Below are 18,950 nucleotides of genomic sequence, written 5' to 3' on the forward strand. Positions count from 1 at the left end.
CAGCAGAGTGTGTTAGAGACAGGCCTTTGTGGCCAGCGGATGGCTGCAGACCAGTTCTCTCAGTGGTACATTTGTCTCTGCGCCCATTGGGATGTCGCCTTCACACACGCTTTTACAAAGGGATCTTTTTGTGTCATAGAGAAAGATTTTGAAGTCTTTTGAAGTCAAGGCTAATATAACATTTTTAGCATCTTCCCAAACCTCTCTAATGTCACAGAACTGTTAGGAAGACTGAATGTGCTCATGTGAGCACTGTGAACAGTACTTGGCACTTGCTATACTGAATGATCAGTGAGTGCTTTTGTCATTGGTGTTTCCTGGAGATTGCATCATGGGTTTTCGAAAACCTAGTCACAATTTTCAAGTCACCGCTCACATTTCCAGTACCCTGAGATACAGATAGTTCCTGGGTTCCAAACTTGTGCGCCTGTGGCTTCTCAGACAACGCCTCCTTGCCCTTTCATGCTGTTAATATGCCCTCCCTTTGAAACACTGCAGTGAGCCCTGATGACCACAGGTCAGCAGTTCAAACCCACCAGCCCTCCTCTGGAGAAAGATGGGACAATCTGTTTCTGAAAAGATTGGCAGCCTCAGAAACCCTGTCTGTCTGTCTCGGGACCCTGGGGCTTGGGATTGATGTCCTCTCTTCCTCCCAGAGTGCAGCTGGGCCTCTGGGTGGTCATCAAGCTCTTTAATTGTTGCAACAGCTAGGTTCCTCCTGTCCATTACATTAGGCTAAGTAAGGACTGTATGCACCTGCTCCAGTATAACTTACACGTTCTTAAGACACAGGAACAGATCTTCCTCTGTTTGTACAATGCATGCGCGTTCAAAAAGATCGTGGAAAAGAGAATGGAAAGTTTCCACACACCTTTTGAAACCTCCTTGTATTTTGGACTTGTACAAATGTGGACTGCTTATCCCTATTTCCCCGCTCTGGAGGAGGGCAATACTTGAGGGAGCTACTGCTGCTGCCTTCTCTGTGGTGTGTTCGCAGCCCTCTTAAACATGTCCCCTGCCTGGCTGGAGATTATTTTCTGGGATAGAAAAACCACCCATGACACAGGCATTGGCTTCAAAGGCTTTCTTCAGCTTCGACCTTGACTATAGCGTTCCTTTGATGTCATTAGGTCTTTATCCTAGAACAATGGTTCTCAACCTGTGGGTCATGACCCCTTGGGGCATGTCAAATGACCTGTTCATAGGGGCTGCCTGATTCATAACAGTAGCAAAATGACAGTGATGAAGTAGCAATGAAAATAATTTTATGGTTGGGGGGTCACCATAGCATGAGGAACTGTATGAAAGGGTCGCAGCACTAGGAAGGTTGAGAACCGCTGTGCTAGAAGCTTAGGGCCCTTTTACTCGAGGTTCCTGACAGCACTTGATGAGCTATGCACCCAAATCTGTTTGAATAGCATCTGCTTAAGGTTTTTCACATCACCATTTTTAAGAGGCTCCCTGGTTGTGTTGTGGTTTCACATTGGGTTGCTTACCCTAAGGTCAGCAGTTCGAAGCCACCAGCCGCTGTTTGGGAGAAAAGACGGTGCTTTCTACTCTAGTAAACAGTTATAGTCTTGGAAACTCAGAGGGGACAGTTCTACCCTGTCCTACAGGGTCACTGTGAGTCTGCATCGATTATGGGGCAGAGAGTTCGGCTGAGTGGTTAGCAAAGTGAGGTGGAGCCTGTTGTGATGCAGGGTTTGGGTGCGTACGTCACCTCTGACTTCCCTGCAGCCGGCACGTGGACACCTCACTTCGGGTCCTGAGTGTTTCTCATGGGTCTTGCCATCCCTGCTCTGCTGCTGTTCATTTGGCTTCATCCGAATTGCACTTGGCCCCTTTCTGGAGTTAGGCTGAGGACTCTTGCCCCCTGTTTCTTCTCTCACTTTGAACACAGGATTAATGAATTCAATTACTGTTTGCCAAGAGTTTACAAGAACGTGAATAAGGCCTCGTGCATAGTTTAGTTAGAAACTCTCTTCATGAAAAAGTAGCTCATCAGATTCGATTCTCTGTGGTTTTGAAGCACAGACTCATCAAAGAGTGAGTGGCCAGCAGTGGACCTGCAGAAAAGGCCTTAGACACCCAGTAAGGGGGAGTGGGGGTGGGGTTGCCCCTAGTGTCATCTGGCGAGTCTGTACAAGAGGTCCTGGTCTGAAGTCTGAGGGGCTCAGAGCTGGTGGAGAGGACATGTCCCTGCTGATTTGCACCCTTTGGGTGTTCCAGGTCTGTATCTAATGCATTTGCAGAAGCACTGCCACTGCTAATCGCTCCCCGGGCCTCTGCTGGCCAGCCAGCGACAGGCTGCCATTGATCTTTGCACAAGGTGTTTGTTTATAATTTATGGAGCTGATAGGAAGGCAGAGCCATCTGTTTCTCCAGGCATCAGTATTTCTAGCCCCTCCCCTTCCCTGCGAGGGCATTTGCACTTGGAAATTATTTATAATTAGGAGGAGATTACATTGCAGAGTCTGGAACATGGCTTCCTGCTGTCTCCTGCATCTTCTCCTCCCCCCCCCCCCCCCTTAGAGCTGGCTACCCCTTGAAGCTCGAAAGCAGTGTGGATTCAAAATGCCTGTCTTTGATAGCTTTCATTTTCATCCCATCCCAACTAACTGTTCCTTCTTCCTTTCCCATATGTGCTTGGACTTTGAGTGAGAGGAAGGTTGCTGGAACCCCAGCTCAAGAATGGAGACCCCTTTGGTAATGAGGCATTGGGTAAGGCCCCGTAGCATCTGGGAACGTGATCCAAGCCTAGACTCTTTGGCCCGGCCACTGTGCTTTACTGAACTGTCCAGGTGACTCTGATGCAGTTTGAGCCACGCGGCAGTGAGGGAACCCCGGAGCATATAGAATGAGATCTCTGATTGGACTTGAAGGGCCATAGGGTCTAATCTCATTTAATGTTTTTCTCGGCTTACATTACTGCTGCATCCAAAAGGAGTGAGAAAACAAGTCACAAACAAGCTCCCTGAAGCCACCAACTCCTCAAGATGTCAGCCGGTTGAGAGGAAGCCACACATGAATTCCAACAGTGAATGCCCACTCCCCAGTGTAGTGCATTCTGTTCCACAGGAAGTTCAGAGACAACAAGCAGCAGATGGATACTGTTCAGTGGAACTTGGAAATGACAATGAAATTATTAGCATGCTGTCCAGAGCTCCCTGGAACACAGCTACCAGCTCACGCTATTCGTTCATGACCGACCCCTTCATTAGGGCAGAAGTGAGGCCTGAGATCAGTAGCTGCAACAGTTCTGAAACGGAACTGGAGTACTGGGAAATTGGGATGGAGGTGTGGGGGACAAAACTTGAGGAGCTGGTCACTGACATGGAATCTTGTAATATAAGCACAAACACAGAGGCTTGGGTTACAGGCAGGCAAAATGTTTGTTGCCTATCCCCAGTGTCTTTAGGGGTGTAGAGCCACACTCAGAGGCCTGGTAGTACAGTGGTAGTTTGATCCCGCCAGGTGCTCCTCGGGAGGTTAAGGAGAATCTGCTTCAAGGTAGACCCTCTGTGGGGCAGTTCTTCTCTGCCCTGCTGGGGCTGCTGCACATCAGCCTTTCCTCAATGTGCCAAACTATCCAGAAGAAGAAAAACCTTATTCTCCCATCATCTCCCTCCTCTTCCTCCTCAGAAATGAGCGTGGCAGTGAGCAGTGGAAGGCTCTCTTGGTGGTGAGTTTTGAGGGTCGTTGTAGACATGCTAACACCCACGAGCTAGATCTTTATACCCAGCATTCATGGTTGAAACATTACAGAGAGAGAAAATGGCAACTGAGCAAAGCTGCCTTACAGTCTGCGGAGTCCCATCTCCTTCCAGCCCTGCTGTCTTGTCCTGCCTAATGTCCCTGCTTCCTTTACTCTCTCCTCTTCCTTTGGTCCTCAGTTTCTTTCTTTTTTTTTTAATCATTTTATTGGGCTCATACAACTCTTATCACAATCCACACATACATCAATTGTGTAAAGCACACTTATACATTCATTGCCCTCATCATTCTCAAAATTCGCCTTCCGCTTGGGTTCCTGGAATCAGCTCGTTTTCTCCCCCCCCCCTCCCCGTTGCCCCCTCCCTCATGAACCCTTAATAATTTATATATTATTATTTTATCTTACACTACCCGGCGTCTCGCTTCACCCACTATCCTGCTGCCCATCCCCCAGAGGAGGCCATATGTAGATCCCCGAGATTGGTTACCCCTTTCTACCCCCACTTCTCTCCTGGTATTGCCACTCTCACCGCCGGTCCTAAGGGGTTCATCTGTCCTAGATTCCCTGTGTTTCCAGATCCCAGCTGCACCGCCGTGCATCCTCTGGTCTAACCAGGTCCTTAAGGTAGAATTGGAATCATGATAGTTGGGGGGAGGCCTTCAGTTTCTTTGTAGCGCTCTGAGGGACAGTGCCAGCTCTGAAGGGCGGAACTCTTGAAGCTGGTCCACATACCCAGTCCCTTGGGTTTCGTAGCCCCACTGGAGTTGTCAGTCCAGAGGAAGAGGAAGACATGATGGCATTTGGGGGTTTGGGTGGGTTTTTTTGGCAAAGGCCTCAGGACCCGAGGAAGGACCAGCCGGTCCCAGCTCTCATTCATACCAGCTAGAGCAGATGGCGGCTTGGAAGTTGAGCAGTACACAGGCCTAATGGTGATAGCAGTGAGTATTTGGATGTCATTAGTTTGTTAGTTAGCAAACAGAGCCATCCTTGTGGTCCCTCCTTGGGTTTATGCGTAATGGTACTGTAGGTGTCAGCCCTCCAGAGTTGGCACAACCGCCTCGTCAGTGTGTACTGATGGTTTTTTGGATCTACTCTGTTATCTTAGAGCTTCATTAGCAACATGGGTAAGTGCGCATCAAGTTTGATCAGCACTCCGACTCCCCAACAAAGGAAGCCTCCCCCAAAAACGATCCTTGGTTTTGTTTTCTTGGGTCATTGCTTGGGAATGCTTACCCTTGACCTTCTGAGTCCTGTCTTTTGGCTTACTGGGCTAGATCTCTTGGGAGGCAGTTGAGCTTGGCTTTAAAGAGAAATTCTTCTTACCCATCGTAATCCCGGCAGTATCAACCTAAGTCTTCTCCTGCAGTGAGCGGAGAAAGAGTAAACCATCTCTGTGCATGTGCACATGAAGCTGCATGCTCAGTCCTTGTGAGTGTGTCGTGCTCTCTTGTGCCTGCCCGTGATGTGGGCACTCCTGGTCCCGGCTCATAGTTCAGAGTAAACCACATCCTCCTGGCAGGGACCTGGATGATGGGCCTCAGAGAGGACATCAGATAGAAACGCAGGCCCAGCCAGTACTGCCTGCCTGCCTGCCCCCGAGCTTGAGCCCCAGGAACTGCAGAGGGCAGATTGGAGCTGCCAGCAACAGCACGTGGAGCATCCTGGGAAATGTGGAATCCCCAGCCACCCAGCCAGGGCTGGCCCTTGACTCTCTGCGGAGTAGGGGTCAGAGGTCACAAGGAATTGTTCCAATGACGTGAAACCAGAACACACATTTTTGAAGTGACTTCCTCTGCAAGGTCACGTGGCAGGTGTGGAGGAGGCTGCCTGCATCGAGGCGGCTCTACCTGTATCGCCTTTCTCTTCCAGTCGGTGGGCTTGCCGTTCCCTCATCTGGGTGTCCATCTTTGGGGCAGTAGCAGTTGTTGAGTGACAGTCAAGGAACAATTTTTAAGAATTTTCTCCTGGTTTAATCAGAGTGTGATCCTAAGACTCAGCGGGCCCTTGTGGTTCAGTTGACTGTCCCCATTGAAGTGGTAGAGAGACATATTTTTTCCTCCTCAGCGTGTTTTGCTCCATGATATTCTAGTGTGACTGACAAGGCAGCCTTTAGTGTCCCCTTGGGGGAGAGGCTTAGTCCCTTAGGGGGACCCCAGAAGTTTTCATACTGTCAACTGCAGACTTTTTGTGTCCTTTTCTTTCTTTGTCCCGCGCAGCCTCCGTGAACGTGCTGGTGCAGAACTGCAAGATCTACAATGACGCCAGCTGCGACATTTCCGCCGACGGCCAGCTGCTGGCAGCGTTCATCCCGAGCAGCCAGAGGGGCTTCCCTGACGAAGGCATCCTGGCAGTATACTCCCTGGCTCCCCACAACCTGGGCGAAATGCTCTACACCAAGCGATTTGGTAAGGGACTGGAACCCCAACCTAGTGCCATGCCACAGGCACTGCGAGGCCAGGCATGACTCAGGTGGGATTTTTGTAGGAGGGTTCTTCCTGCCACAGTGGCACCGCCAGCTTCCTCCTGGTCTGGTGGCCCCCTCAGACTCTTGGAGGTAGCCTGGCATTGTATATTACAAGCCTTCAAAATGTGTGCTCTTTGACCTAGCCATCTCACTTCTAAGAGGGCAGTAATCAGAAACAGTATGAATATTGATATGCAGGAACGTTCACAATCGTATTATTTATAACAAGGAGAACTGTAAGATTGTAAAGAGTCCTATGATAGAATATCATTTGGCTCTTACAGTGTTACTGTAGAAGAACATTGAATGATGGGAAATGTTCCTAACTTAACAGTAGATTGCAAATAGGATTTACGTTGTTTAGTGTTGTATTGTTTTGTAGTTTGATGCTAACAGTGGATAGCATTTATTAAATTCTTAATGTCAAACACTATGCTCAGGGCTTTATGCTCCTCTCTATAGTCCTCTGAGGTAACCCCAGGATGATAGAAGATAGAAAGTTTGGAGGGACAGAGACAAGACCAAGAGTGAAAGGTGTTTCCTGACAATGACAAGAATGATGGGTAGTGTCTTTCTCTTCTGTTGCCCCTCAGGCCCCAATGCCATTTCAGTGAGCCTGTCCCCTATGGGCCGCTATGTCATGGTGGGCTTGGCCTCACGACGGATCCTGCTGCACCCCTCCACGGAGCACATGGTGGCCCAAGTCTTCAGGCTGCAGCAGGCCCACGGCGGGGAGACCTCCATGAGGGTGAGTGCCCTGTGGTGCCTCTGCTGTGGGGGCTTTGTAATGAAGGGCAGCGGCCCGGTCTCTTCGGTAGGACCAGAGGAGGAAGGAAGGACTCAGCAGGCTTTTCACACTGGTACAGACGTGCCTCCCAGCGGGCATTATGAATGGCTTCCCTCGAGGTCTGAAAGTGGCTTTAGATAAGTAATCTACCGGACACTTTCTTTCCTCAACATGGAACCTTTTTTCTAGAGGTTCATAAAAGAGCCCATGAGATACTTATGATTATTTAATAAGCCCACCCCCCACCCTTTTTTTTTTTGAGGGGTCAAGCTAAAAAAGAAATTAATGGTGAGTATACCAGGAAATATGTTGGGGTTTTTGGGTGCCTTTGGGCCACTGCTCTGCACATAATTGTCCTGCGTACTTCACCAGCAAAGCAAGGGCCCTGCTTAGCCCCCTTCCTCGTCTCAGGCCAGCCTCTCTGATGTGCAAGCCTTCTGGGCTCCTTGTAGTTGGCGATTTCTGACGTGGTTAGACTAGCATGCCCGACTGAGCTTTCCACATCTTGTGGGGGCTCATTTGGCCCGGCTTTTGTCAAAGGGAGTTGAGTATTTGAACAGTCTCTAATTAGATGGTATTTAAGCTCTGTCTCAAGCTAAGAACCTGTGAATTCCCTTAGCACTTTCTATCGTCTCTGCCATTTAGAGTTGCATGCACTTGTTTGTGTGTTCCCTTATGTTTTCCTTAGCCATGTCTCATATATGTTTAATCCACTCAGTGAGACTCTGTGTGAACTCTGCAGTGGCACATTCCCCCTGGTCCCTCATTCAGTGCTGTGCATGTAGATGCTTGTTGGGTGCCTGGAATCGGGGAGGGATTGTTTCAGAGAGGAATCTAGAGATAGCTCCAGTATGTGCAAAAGTGATAGGAAGTGGGTGGCCTAGTGACGTCTCCTCTTATCTCTCCTGCGTCTTCTCCCTACTGTCTCCTGCAGGTACCTTCTCCCCAAGCTCTCCCTAGCCATTCTCCAAGTTCCCTGAATGTGACAACGCTCTTTGATGCTGGGTGCCCTTACCTGGAATGCCCCCCTCCCCCGTCCCTAACTGCCTGTCAAGCACTTCCCCTTCTGTGAAACCTCCTTCACAGAGTTGGCAGCTCCCGCCGTGTGCTACCACCACACCTCACTGCAGTCACTGGTTCCCGTGTCCGGCTCCTCTCCTGCGTGAGAACAGACCCCATGTGTCGTTTACCTTTGGGAAATCCAAGTAGGGAATAGGGCACCTGACATCTACCACCAACTGGACACATGAAAACCTCCAGAACAGCATCCTCCTTCTCACTTCTCGGGTGGAGATTAGCAGAAGCTAGGGATGGCCTGCCTCTCCCAGCCTCTGAAAGGGCAGAAAGAAGGCCTTCTCAGCTCTTGACCTGATTCCTGAACGTCATGGAAGTCTGAAAATGGTTGACCTCGGTGACTAGGAGAAGACTTAGTTCATCAGGCCAGTTTTCTTTGCCTAGATCTGTGCGGATGGGGGTTGAGCTTTGGTTTAAATCATCTTCTTTTTTAAAAAACCATCTTGTTTTGCTGCTGTTCAGCACACTTGGGTGGTGAAAGTGCCTGGCGTCTGCTTTGTGCCACCTAGAAACCCGGGGCCGCACAGATGTTCTTCTAACTCTTCCTGCCTCGTTGTGGACTAATTGTTGATAATCATTCATTAAGAGACAGGATCTGGTTGCTGCAACACTAATGGGCAAAGCCAGCCTCTTCCGGAAGCCAGGGCTCTGCTCACCTCCTGGGCTTGGCTGGCTAGCTCTCCAGCCTCCTGTGGTTCCTCTCTTCCATAAGTAGCCAGAAACCTCTGAGCAGAAGCCAAGATGGTGGGGTCTGTTGTCACCTCGGGCTGGCAGCATGCAGTGGGAGAAGTCTGCTGAGGAGCTGTGCTAATCCAGTTACTCTGTTCCGGCCCTGTGAGGGGCTCAGAGCAACCAGCCAGCTGCCTCGAGCCTCATGACAAGAGCTATTTCTCAGACCTCCCAGGGAGGCTTTTTTGATTCTCAATTGGTACCATCTGCTACTTACAAGAAGAAGCCAAAGTAACCAGAATGCTTCTCTTTGGAAAGGCTTACCTCTCACCCAAAAGGCAGGATCAAGGCCTCTTCAAAGAGGTTTTGCTCAACCAAGTGTCTGCCTAGTTGGACCCCCGACACTGCAGAAAGGTTTCTGGGTTTCCGGGTCTTGGCTGCCCTGTACATCTAAAGGCATCAAGCATTCAACCAGTGTCCCTGTGTCCGTTCACTGGAGGAAGGGAAGGCACCAGCATCTTTGGATAACTCTGCTGCTCCACTCTTAAAGGCAAGAGGTATCTGTTTTTTTCTGAGACCAGGGAGTGAGGGTGTAAAGGGACAGTAGAGCATCTCTCTTCCCACAGGTAGACAGGTGAGGTGTAATGCCCAGCTCTGTCCTTACAGGAATGCCTTTTCAGCAGTGGGAGTATCCCAGATACTCTCTACCTAGAATCTCCTTGCCTGTGGTGTTACCTCTTGGTATGTACTGTCATCATGAGAAAGGTGAACTGTCTGGGCCAACAGGTATTCCTAAGAGAACATCCTTTAGGCCATTGCTTTGTCTTATTTCCATTCCCATTGAGCGACATCTCTCCCCAAGAGAGAGTCCTTTGCACAGTCTCTTATGAAAATTCTTCTCTAAAGGAATTGCTCTCAGCCCTGGACTTCTGGATCAGTGCTTTTCGAACTGTGGTCCTTGGATCACCTGCACATGTTTAGTCCTTGTTAAAATACAGACGCTTCTTTAGCCCTAAGAGCCCCCACAGGAACAGGAGCATTAGGGAGTCTGGTATTTGTATTTTAAAGACAAGCTAGTCAGATGATTCTGTTGAGCCCTTGAATTTGAAGTAGCTGTTCTTAATGAGGGTCCTTGGTTTTAAGTCTCTGCCCTCAGCCTCAACTGTTGTGTGCCTGATTCTCTGCTCATTCTGTTGTGGGCACGGTGACTTTCTGCGAGAGAAAGGCCAGGGAACCCACTCCCATTGAGATCTCAGCCTACTGAACACCCCAAGGGGGCAGTTCTGCTCTGACATGTGGGTGGGTGGTCTACTCCGTGACACCCATCAACATCACGGACTTTTTCTGTTCTGTTTCCAACCAAACTGCCCTGAGCCTGTGGACTGGTGAACTTCACCGCCCATCTTTTGGTAGCCGGTGCTGCTTTCCAGGTTTCCTCCCAGTGCCTGAATGTGGCGGCGGCTTTTCTCCCTGCGCTGAGTCACGTTTGTCCTTGTTTCTAGACTCGGGGTCCTTTTGACATTGCCCTGCTCTGCTTCCGGAGGCCACCCTCAGTCCTTCCCGTTTTCCAGAAGAATCAAGGCGGGCACACATTTTGCTCTTCCCCTCCCCTCTGTCCATTCCAGACAGTTCCAGCCTGGATATGCTATTTGCTATGACTCAGAGTCTTATTTTCACTCTCTGCCTCCCGTATACTGGAGCCAGGGAGGGCCTTCTGTAAATTTCTTGTTTTGTTTTTAGGTTAGGCTTTTAGAGACTGCTGAGCTCAAAGTTTTTGCTGACTTCTCAAAACACTCGACTTCCAGTGTTCCCTCTCTGCTGCGTTTTCTAATTGGAGCAAGGCACAATATTGTAACAGAAAACCGCAATTAATTTCTAAAATAGTGGCAACTTGCACATTATAACAACTTTGGTTGTAACCAAGTGAAAGCGCACCCAAAAGAATACCGAATTACTAATGGAAGCAGAAGCCGTCAGCGCCCCAGCCTCTGCGTTCAGTTCGTGTCACTAGGAGTGGGGTCGAGTCGCCTGGTGCTGCAGGGCATTCTGAACTGAAAGCCAGAATAAAGGGTAATGCTTTCCACACTCCTGTGTCTGGACGCCTTCTCCCAAGCCGGGTCAGCCTCCCGGCCGCGCAGTGGGGCCTGAAGGAGATGAGTGACTTAATAACAGCGAAGTAAGCGCACTGGGCAGTTCCTGCAACTCTCCGAGGCCGGAAACGTGGTTGGCATTTTTCTCTGCCCACTTTATGACTGACGGGGTAGGGGGGTGGCCCTCCAAGACAGAATTGAGAGTCGTTTTGCATCCCTGCCCCACATGCGTCCAGGTCAGGTTCATTGAGAGCTTTTGCTCCGACAGTGTGGTCAAGCTGCATTCAAGGCTGAGCTGAGCGAGTGTTCGCCAAACCAACCATTGGTCTGGACCGGGGCTGGGGAGAGCCAGGGAGAGCACGCAAGCCTGGAGAAGGGACAGCTGCTCTGTGGTGGACTGTGCTGGGCAGCAGGGAGGGTGTGGTTGTTTGAGCAGAGCCATCGCCTGTCAGGGCAGTCGTGCTGTCCCCGGGAGCACTGGAGAACTTAGCAGAGAGACAGAGAGACGAAGCCTCAGTTTCAAGCCAGCCCTGCGGAATCAAGACGACTCCCCTATGTTTGAAGGGGCCTTTAGGTGGAGCTCCAGACACGGCTGCCTGGGGAGTGTGGTTAGAGCTCCTTACTGTCCATTCCCTTTTGCTCCCAAGTCGTCGCTTACTGGCCAAGACCTTACCTGTTTAACTTGAGGGCTCCTGTCAGAGTTCTGATTGTCCTGGGTGGTGCCTCATGCCCAAGCTGTCCCGGCAGGTGCTCTTGATGCCACCTTGAAAACCAGGTAAATATTATGAGCCCCTTTTTGGGTTCTCCCTGCGATTCTTGCTCTCCCACAGTGGGCTCTACTCAGGCTCTCTCCTGGGCCACGCCTGCTTGCCCACCTGTGAGGAACAAGATGCTTTCTTTGCCTTGGAGAGTAAGCAGCAGGAGCCATACCTTCTCCTTCAGGCCTCCTCCTTGAGCTTCTGCTCCTATCATCCAGTTCACTGTGGCCCTTCCCTGGGACATGGCGTCACTGTGCTGCTGCTCATTAATGGGCATCATGGTGTCACCCCGGCTCTGAAGAAGCAATAGGCGTGCTGTCATCCATACCATTTTACAGCCATCTCCAAGTGTCTATGACGGATTAAAAGTGAACTAAAGAAAAAAAAGTGAACTAAAGAAAAGGCTTGGTACCCAGAGTGCTCAAATTCCTCATAACCTCAGCAGGAACTTCCCTCTCGGGTCTGGATGGGTGCCCGGCTCTGCTGGCACGGACCAGCGTCTATAAATAATTGCACTTGGGTAGGCTCCTTGGGCCAGACTCTAAGTCCATTCTTAAACAGATAATCTCCCTCCTTGCTCTGCCTTATCAACCCAATCATCTCTCTGCCTTCGATGCTGAAAGCTTAGTTTCAAAAGTGACCTAGAACTCTAGTTCAATCCCAAATGTTCTCCAGTAATCTTCAGGGAACTGAGCCTCCTCTTAATCTTGTCTGGCCTTGGGGGCGGCAAATACCAGAAATAAAGGTAGGTTATTTTTGTATTCAGGAAGGGGGGACTGTTTCTTCAGGGGGAGTTTGGGGTAAAAGAGAGACAGCTTTGTTGTTAGAAATGATTTACTCCTTCCTAAGATTGTGTCCTCATTAATTTTCTTAAAGCTGCCTGTCAGTTGATTAAAAGCTGCTTCCGCTGCAATTATCCTAAAGTTGACTTCTGAGATGTGGTACAAAGCACCATCTTCAAAAAGTTCCTTTCTTCAGAACTTTACACGGAAGGGGGAGGGGGACGGGCGAAGCCAGAGATGTCTCTGGTGCAATTTGTCAGAGAAGGGAGGGACCCAGACAGAACATTAAAGATAACATTAGACCCGCACGTGGCCCTGTTCACGCAGGCACATTCTTCCATGATCAAGTCCTCCACACTCACGATTTCTTTCCTCCTTGGCCTCTTAGGAGGGCGCAGCCTACACCCCATTTCCATCTTTTCACTCCGCAAAATCTTAGCTAGCCCCTCTGAGTGCCAGGCTCTGGTCCTTCCCTTGGTGCTGACGTGCTCAGCACAGAGGCACTCTTGCTTTCCTGTCTGTGTGCTACGTAGAAATCTCATGTAGACACACACATTCGGTGTGTCTAGCACACTGCTTAATAGCAATTCAATGGTGCTGCCAATGAGTTCATTACTCGTTCTGGCAGACCTCTTTGCCACTGTTCTGTTGCTCAGAATTCTACTTCCACCCCCGAAACGTGGCAGGGAATGCCGGGAGATGGTGTTTGATCAGAAGTGAAAGGTCAAGCCTTTCCCCTGTTCACTTGGAAAACCATGCTTTGTAGAAGGTGAGCAGACAGGTCAATCACCTTCCTCCAAGAGCTGTGGAGTGCAGTAAAAGATGTTAAAAGACTTCTCTTCAAAGGTGAATTCTAGAATGCTTAGAGCAGCTACTCCATTGGCCCTTTCCTTTTAAGATTTAGAAAGCTGGGACGTTGTGCCACTTGGACTGTTTTAGAGAGGCGGGAACCAAAGGGGTTTGGAAAGCAGGGAGTCCCTTGGTGTCCATGCGGGACTCCAGTAGGTCCCTCTGCAGAAGTAAGCACCTTGCTTGACCCCAGCGCCAGAGGGCGGTGGCCTGTGGAACGCAGCTACAGATCACAGAAGAATGTGTTTTTCTTCTGTCCTTCACATCTCTTTGAGGAGCAAATGAAGAGAGTTTACAGGTCTCTCCAAGTTACAGGAGATGGGCTAGAAACTGTGACCAGGCAACAGACTGTCCATAGCAGGGAGGGTATCGAGTTCCAGGAAGTCAAGAAAAGGAATCAGTTACTCTTCTTTTCTGTTGGTGTGTGGGTGTGTATGTGAGTGAGAGAGAGAGAACAAACCACTTGAAAAAATCCCAACAATATCCTGCAAGGTCTAAACTCAAAAGAAGACCTGGAAACTGTAAAATAAATGGAAGTTTCTAGAAAGTTCAGATTCCCTCAGAAATGAAGACTCCCAGAATGCATGAATCGAAACAGATGAGCTCCCGCTGGCTAGGAACAGCGCGGGCATGCTAGCCCTCCTCCTCGCTCCTGGGGATGGGTGCTTCCCAACCTGGGACAAGATGGGGAGCCCCCCGTTTCCAGTGGAAAGGTCAGCTGTCTCTTAGCATATGCTTTGCATTGATTTCTCCCACTTCTGGGAGAGCCGCTTCTCTTCTAGCCACCCTCCCATCATTCCCTCATGGCCCAGAATGCACTTCTCCTCGAAATTCCTTCCCTTCTCGAAGCTCCTTTGGCCTGCCCCTTCTCCAGTGACCCCCTTGACTCCCAGGTCTCTCCATGGGCTTCCACTGCCATCAGTAAAATAAGGACCATTTGTTAACTACTCTGGGTCCCCAGCCACCACGGCACAGTTCCACCTTTACAGCTGAGGAACGTGTCCCATGGTGTACACGATGACTCCATGTCCTCTTTGGGCTTCTCCTCCAGGCTGCTCTGAGCAGTACAGCTGGCCGCCTGGACTGGTGGCCTGCGCCTTACTGACAGGCACCCCAAAGGGAAGCCTCCTGTTGGAGAGAGCACTGCATTGTCCCCTCTGATTGTTAAAAGGCTGGAGAGGATGGCTTCCCACGGAGCTTCCCCCGGCTGCCTCTGCCATCCTATGCCCAGCTGCCTTTGAATAGGAAATAAGACTCTTTTGGGTTTGATCTGCTCAGGAGCTGTTGTCGTTTGCCCCCACTTCCTGTTCAAGTTGAAGGGCTGGAGGAGCAAGCGGTACAGAGATTGTTTTGGAGCCCAGGAGTGAAGGAACCGTTCTCTTTTCCCCACCCCCTTAGAGCTATAAAGATGTTGGCCGCCTGACTCACAGGCCCTGTTGACGCGCTCGGCACTGCAGTGACTCTAAAAAATGGATTCCTTCTCCCATATTGATTCCCATTCCCCTCTAGATGTTAGACAGCAGCGAGAAGAGTCCGCTTGGCAGGGAGGGGAGGGGAGGCACTACAGTGCTGTCTGCATTTGCCACATCTCAGGGAACAGCTGCAGACTAGACAGGTGAGACCAGGACTCTGTCGACATGAGTCAGCAGCTGGGCCTCATTGCCAGTCCCCCAGAGGGACCCCAGCTGGGACCAACCTTCTCTGTGGTGGTGTGTCATTGAGTCAACTCTGACTCCTCCTGGATCCACCAGGACAGAGGAGAGCTGCCCGTGAGGTTTCCCAGCCTGGAGCCTGGATTGCCCGGCCCTTTCTCTAGGGCAATATGGAATTGGATGGTAGACCTTCATAAAGTGCCACTTTTGCCCAAGATAGAGAGAGGGATTCCCCTCTCCCCCACGCCAGGGCACCTAGCTTTGTCCACAGGGGGCCTCAGGGCACCTAAAGATAAGGAAGCTTGCCCCTGGAATGCCATGAAGTACAGGCAGGTCCTGTCCCTTCTTCTGTCACAGATCTCCCTGCCACTCTGGTAGGAGACCCACAGATCTTCCCTAGGGAAGGCTGAAACCAAGAAGGGGCGGGGGTAGTAGCGGAAGCGCCCTGCCCTCTGCTAGTATGAGGGACAACTTGTTGCCCAGCCCCTCTCTCATCTCCAGGGCAGGACTCGTCGCAAGGAGCGTGTTCCCTCCGTGAGGGCATTGCCAGCTGTCGCCCACTGCCAGGGCAGAGTGGAAGCTGCTCCTCTGGGTGGTTTTCAGAATGGGCCAGATTCTCATTCCCCCAGGGTCTTCTATTAGAGAGCTTGTGTAAAACGAGGCCTGGACCAGAGACCCTCTCATGACGGGGGACCAGCGCTTCCTACCTGAGCCACACCTGTGCACTCTTCTCCCGCCTGCCCACCCCCAGGGCCCTGTGATAAGCAAGCAAGTGCTTGTCAGGAATCTAGAGGCTGCTGATCTTCACGTGGCACTTCTGGATGCCCGCCACAAAGTAGGATTTAGCCTAATACCCAAACATTGGAGGAGATGGGTGCTCGGGAGCTGCCCTTTCAGCATGGTGCCAGCACTTTGGGGTGGGGGTGTCCAGGCAGGGAGGGCAAAGCCAGATGACACATTGATGCCCCCGTGACTCTAGGAGCCATGGGAGTTGTGAGACTTCTGTACAGCAGTATCAGGGGTGGGAGGGGTTAATTACTTTTCTAACCCCTCTGTGACCTTGTCCCCCCCCTCAGCTGAGTTTGCCCAGCACACTGTCCTCTCCAGGCTTTTGCCCATCAAACAAGTTCTTGTACTTGAAGCAAACTGAGGGTGTGTGTCTTAGTCTCTTTGCGGTGAGCGGGTGAATGAATGTGTGCCGTCTGAGTGCCCTCCTTCCAGACCCGTCAGCACAGATGCACCGACCCGATGGTCTTTCGGGACAGGCCTTGTCCTCTGGCACTTGGAATCTCTGGGGTTTGAGAGAGGATCTTAAGAGGCTGCCCCCTCCCCTCTTGGACCTTTCTGAATGAACACTCCTTAGGCTGGCGGTACCCCCGCTACAGTGCCTGATCTGACCCACAGGGCTTTGTTAGGGTCTTCGCCACGCCCTCACCGTCCTATCCCACGGGGAAGGGGGAGCCTTTGAGAGAAGGAATGGGAGAAGACATATGAGGCCGACAGGGAGAAGTGGTCCTGCTGTTGCCATGGGCGTCTGCCGGCGAGCAGGCCCCAGGAATAGGTCTGATCCCCTGCCAAGGAAGAGTCTCAGGACTCTAATAGTACTCTAATAGTCTCCCCAGTCAGACCAGACCCTCAAGGGGCACCAAAGTCTGACAGGGAGGAGCTTACAAGTCCTCCTGAGACACTCGCTATGGCAAGAGGTAGAGTGTTGGAGATGGAAAGGATCCATTTAAGGCAGCAGTTCTCAACCTTTGGGTCGCTACCCCTTTGGGGGGGGGCTAACGACCCTTTCACAGGGGTCGTCCAATTCATAACAGTAGCAAAATGACAGTTACGAAGTAGCAACAAAAATAATTTTATGTTGGGGGTCACCACAGCGTGAGGAGCTGTGTGAAAGGGTCGCGGCATGAGGAAGGTGGAGAAGCACTGCTTTAAGGGGCCCTTACATAAGCTTGGAAGAAAGCGTGCCCGTGTGTTCAAGATTCCCCTCTGCCCTGCTCTTTACATCTTCCTGCACCTTTTAGATTTCCTTAACAATAGCAGTTTTAATGTTGCTTTTAATTAGATGAATTAAAAATGTTCTCTAATTCTATCGCCCCCCCCCTTCCGCCCCCCTATCACCTCCAATTCCCCATTCCTGAAGCACTTTGATTTCCATGGTAACGAGACTCCCATCCTAGGTTGACTAGCTGGCTGGTCTGGTCAGAGGGAAGTTAGGGGCAGTCCTTCCTGGGGTGCAGAAGGGGGGGAAGAAGGTGTGGCCTTAGCATGAAGTTGGACGGGCTAAATGGTGCTAAAGAGCGGATAGCTAACCTTTCCTGGAGAAAAGACCACTTAGACTGTACGTTACCCGAAAGACGAGGCCCCTCCCTCCTCCCCTCCGACTCCAAGCTCCCTAGTTTGACTAAGAGTCACCTGGTCCCTTCCTGTGCTTGACCTGCTTCCGACAGTGCAAGGGGGTCTTGCTTCTCTTCAAGTGGTAACCACTTGTTTTTATCTTCCTGTTCTCTTTCTGCCTGTCCCTTCTTCAGAGAGTGTTCAACGTCCTGTATCCCATGCCTGCCGACCAACGGAGACACGTCAGCATCAACTCGGCCCGCTGGCTGCCAGAGCCAGGGCTCGGCCTGGCCTATGGCACCAACAAGGGGGACCTGGTGATCTGCCGGCCAGAGTGAGTGGGTGCAGAGCAGGCCTGCTGGGAGGCCTGTAGCCCAGAGCCGGAGTGCCGGGTGGGATGGGGGTGGAGTCTTCCAGGTGACAAAATGTCACTCATTACAGGACCCCTTGGCCTCCGATGGCAAGGTTAGCGCTTCCTTCTTCAGGTCTCCAGAGAGTTGTGTCTCCTTGAAGCTAAGCTAAGGCGGTATTTTCTTTCCTGCTGGTCCTTTTCTCCCTTGTTCTCTGGTTTCCTAGTGGTAGTAAAGTTTCCCTGCAGGCAAAAGCATAGAGATCAAAGATTTTTTTAAAACCCTTTTAAAGAATTCAACAGGTGGCCTTAGGCTTGTGTAAATGCCATTGACCTTAACTTCATAAATAACACTGGAAGTATTGTTCAAACTCTTAATTTGTCAAGTCACTGGTCTCTGATGGCAGGGCTCTGGCTGTAGTTTGCCAATGTCCTGGCCGCTGGAAGCCAAATGCAAAGCATCCTTTACAATCAAAATTATGCTTATCTGTTCTAGGAGATAGGGGAGGGAGGAGAATGTGAGGAGCCCAAGCAATTCCTCCTCAAGTCCTGAGTACACCCCTGGCCCTGCCTGTGGCCTCGCGGTGGGTTAGAGATCTACCCCAGCACCCACTTACTTGAGACCCTGGGAACCAGCCAGGCTTGTCGTCAATTGCTAGAGGCTGCCACGCAGGGCGTGTGGTGCTCAGTGCATCCGTGCAGATCGGGCTGATTGCTGTGTGGCTGCCGCAGGGTGCCATCCCACTAAATGCCACTTCTGCCTCCAGCCGCTCTGATGCCGACGGCCCCCAGCCTCCTCCCGGGTGTTGTGCACATCACGGAGCGGTGCAGCTGCTGGGGTGGGGGGGTTCTCCAGCAATTGGGTAGCTCCATGATGCCTTTTCATGGGAACCTTGACTGCCCATCTTTCCTCGAGCGGGTTTGTGGCTGGAGAAGTGGTTACCCTGCAGAGCGCGGGAGGCAGTGGTCCCAGCAGAAAAGCAGCTCTGGACTTCTCGAGCCCATGCTGTGTGAGCCTGACGGTGGCAGGAGCTGGGCACTGCCGTGTGTGCCTGCCACTGTCACCTGAGCGTCTGGCTCCTCCACCCCAGGTGCTGGCTCTGCCCCTGCTGCCCCTGCCTGGCCTGGCTACTACCTGAGTGTTACTGTCCTCAGGCCTGTGGCTTCTCTACCCCCAACTCCCGCCCAGAGCTCCCAAGGCCAAATGTCTTCCCTCCGCCTCCTTCCCTAGGAATTCATAAGAAGCCTCTAATAGGCATCTTTGTCCCAGCAGACAAGACTCTGAACCACAGTGCACTCTTCCAACACCGTCATTACCAGCCTTTCTCTCCGTTTTGCTGAGACATTCTCCCTCAGCAGTGTGGTTTTGTTTACAGCCTCAGCCAGTCATCTTTGTCCCCACCAGACTCACAGCCCCGTTC

At 51.2% G+C, this 18,950-nt stretch overlaps 1 protein-coding gene across 12 annotated transcripts in view; it reads left to right on the top strand.

The window, feature by feature from the left end:
* Nucleotides 1-18,950, top strand: part of AMBRA1 (autophagy and beclin 1 regulator 1) — a 174,596-nt gene that overhangs the window by 144,481 nt on the left and 11,165 nt on the right. For all 12 annotated transcript variants that reach the window (XM_075545788.1, XM_075545787.1, XM_075545790.1 and 9 more), the window contains 3 exons: nucleotides 5,932-6,120; nucleotides 6,773-6,927; nucleotides 17,375-17,514. In XM_075545788.1, coding sequence (XP_075401903.1) covers nucleotides 5,932-6,120; nucleotides 6,773-6,927; nucleotides 17,375-17,514 — 484 coding nt within the window. The remainder of the gene's footprint in view (nucleotides 1-5,931; nucleotides 6,121-6,772; nucleotides 6,928-17,374; nucleotides 17,515-18,950) is intronic.

This window comes from Tenrec ecaudatus, chromosome 4 (assembly GCF_050624435.1).
Source record: "Tenrec ecaudatus isolate mTenEca1 chromosome 4, mTenEca1.hap1, whole genome shotgun sequence".
In the NCBI taxonomy this organism is placed as follows: Eukaryota; Metazoa; Chordata; class Mammalia; order Afrosoricida; family Tenrecidae; genus Tenrec; species Tenrec ecaudatus.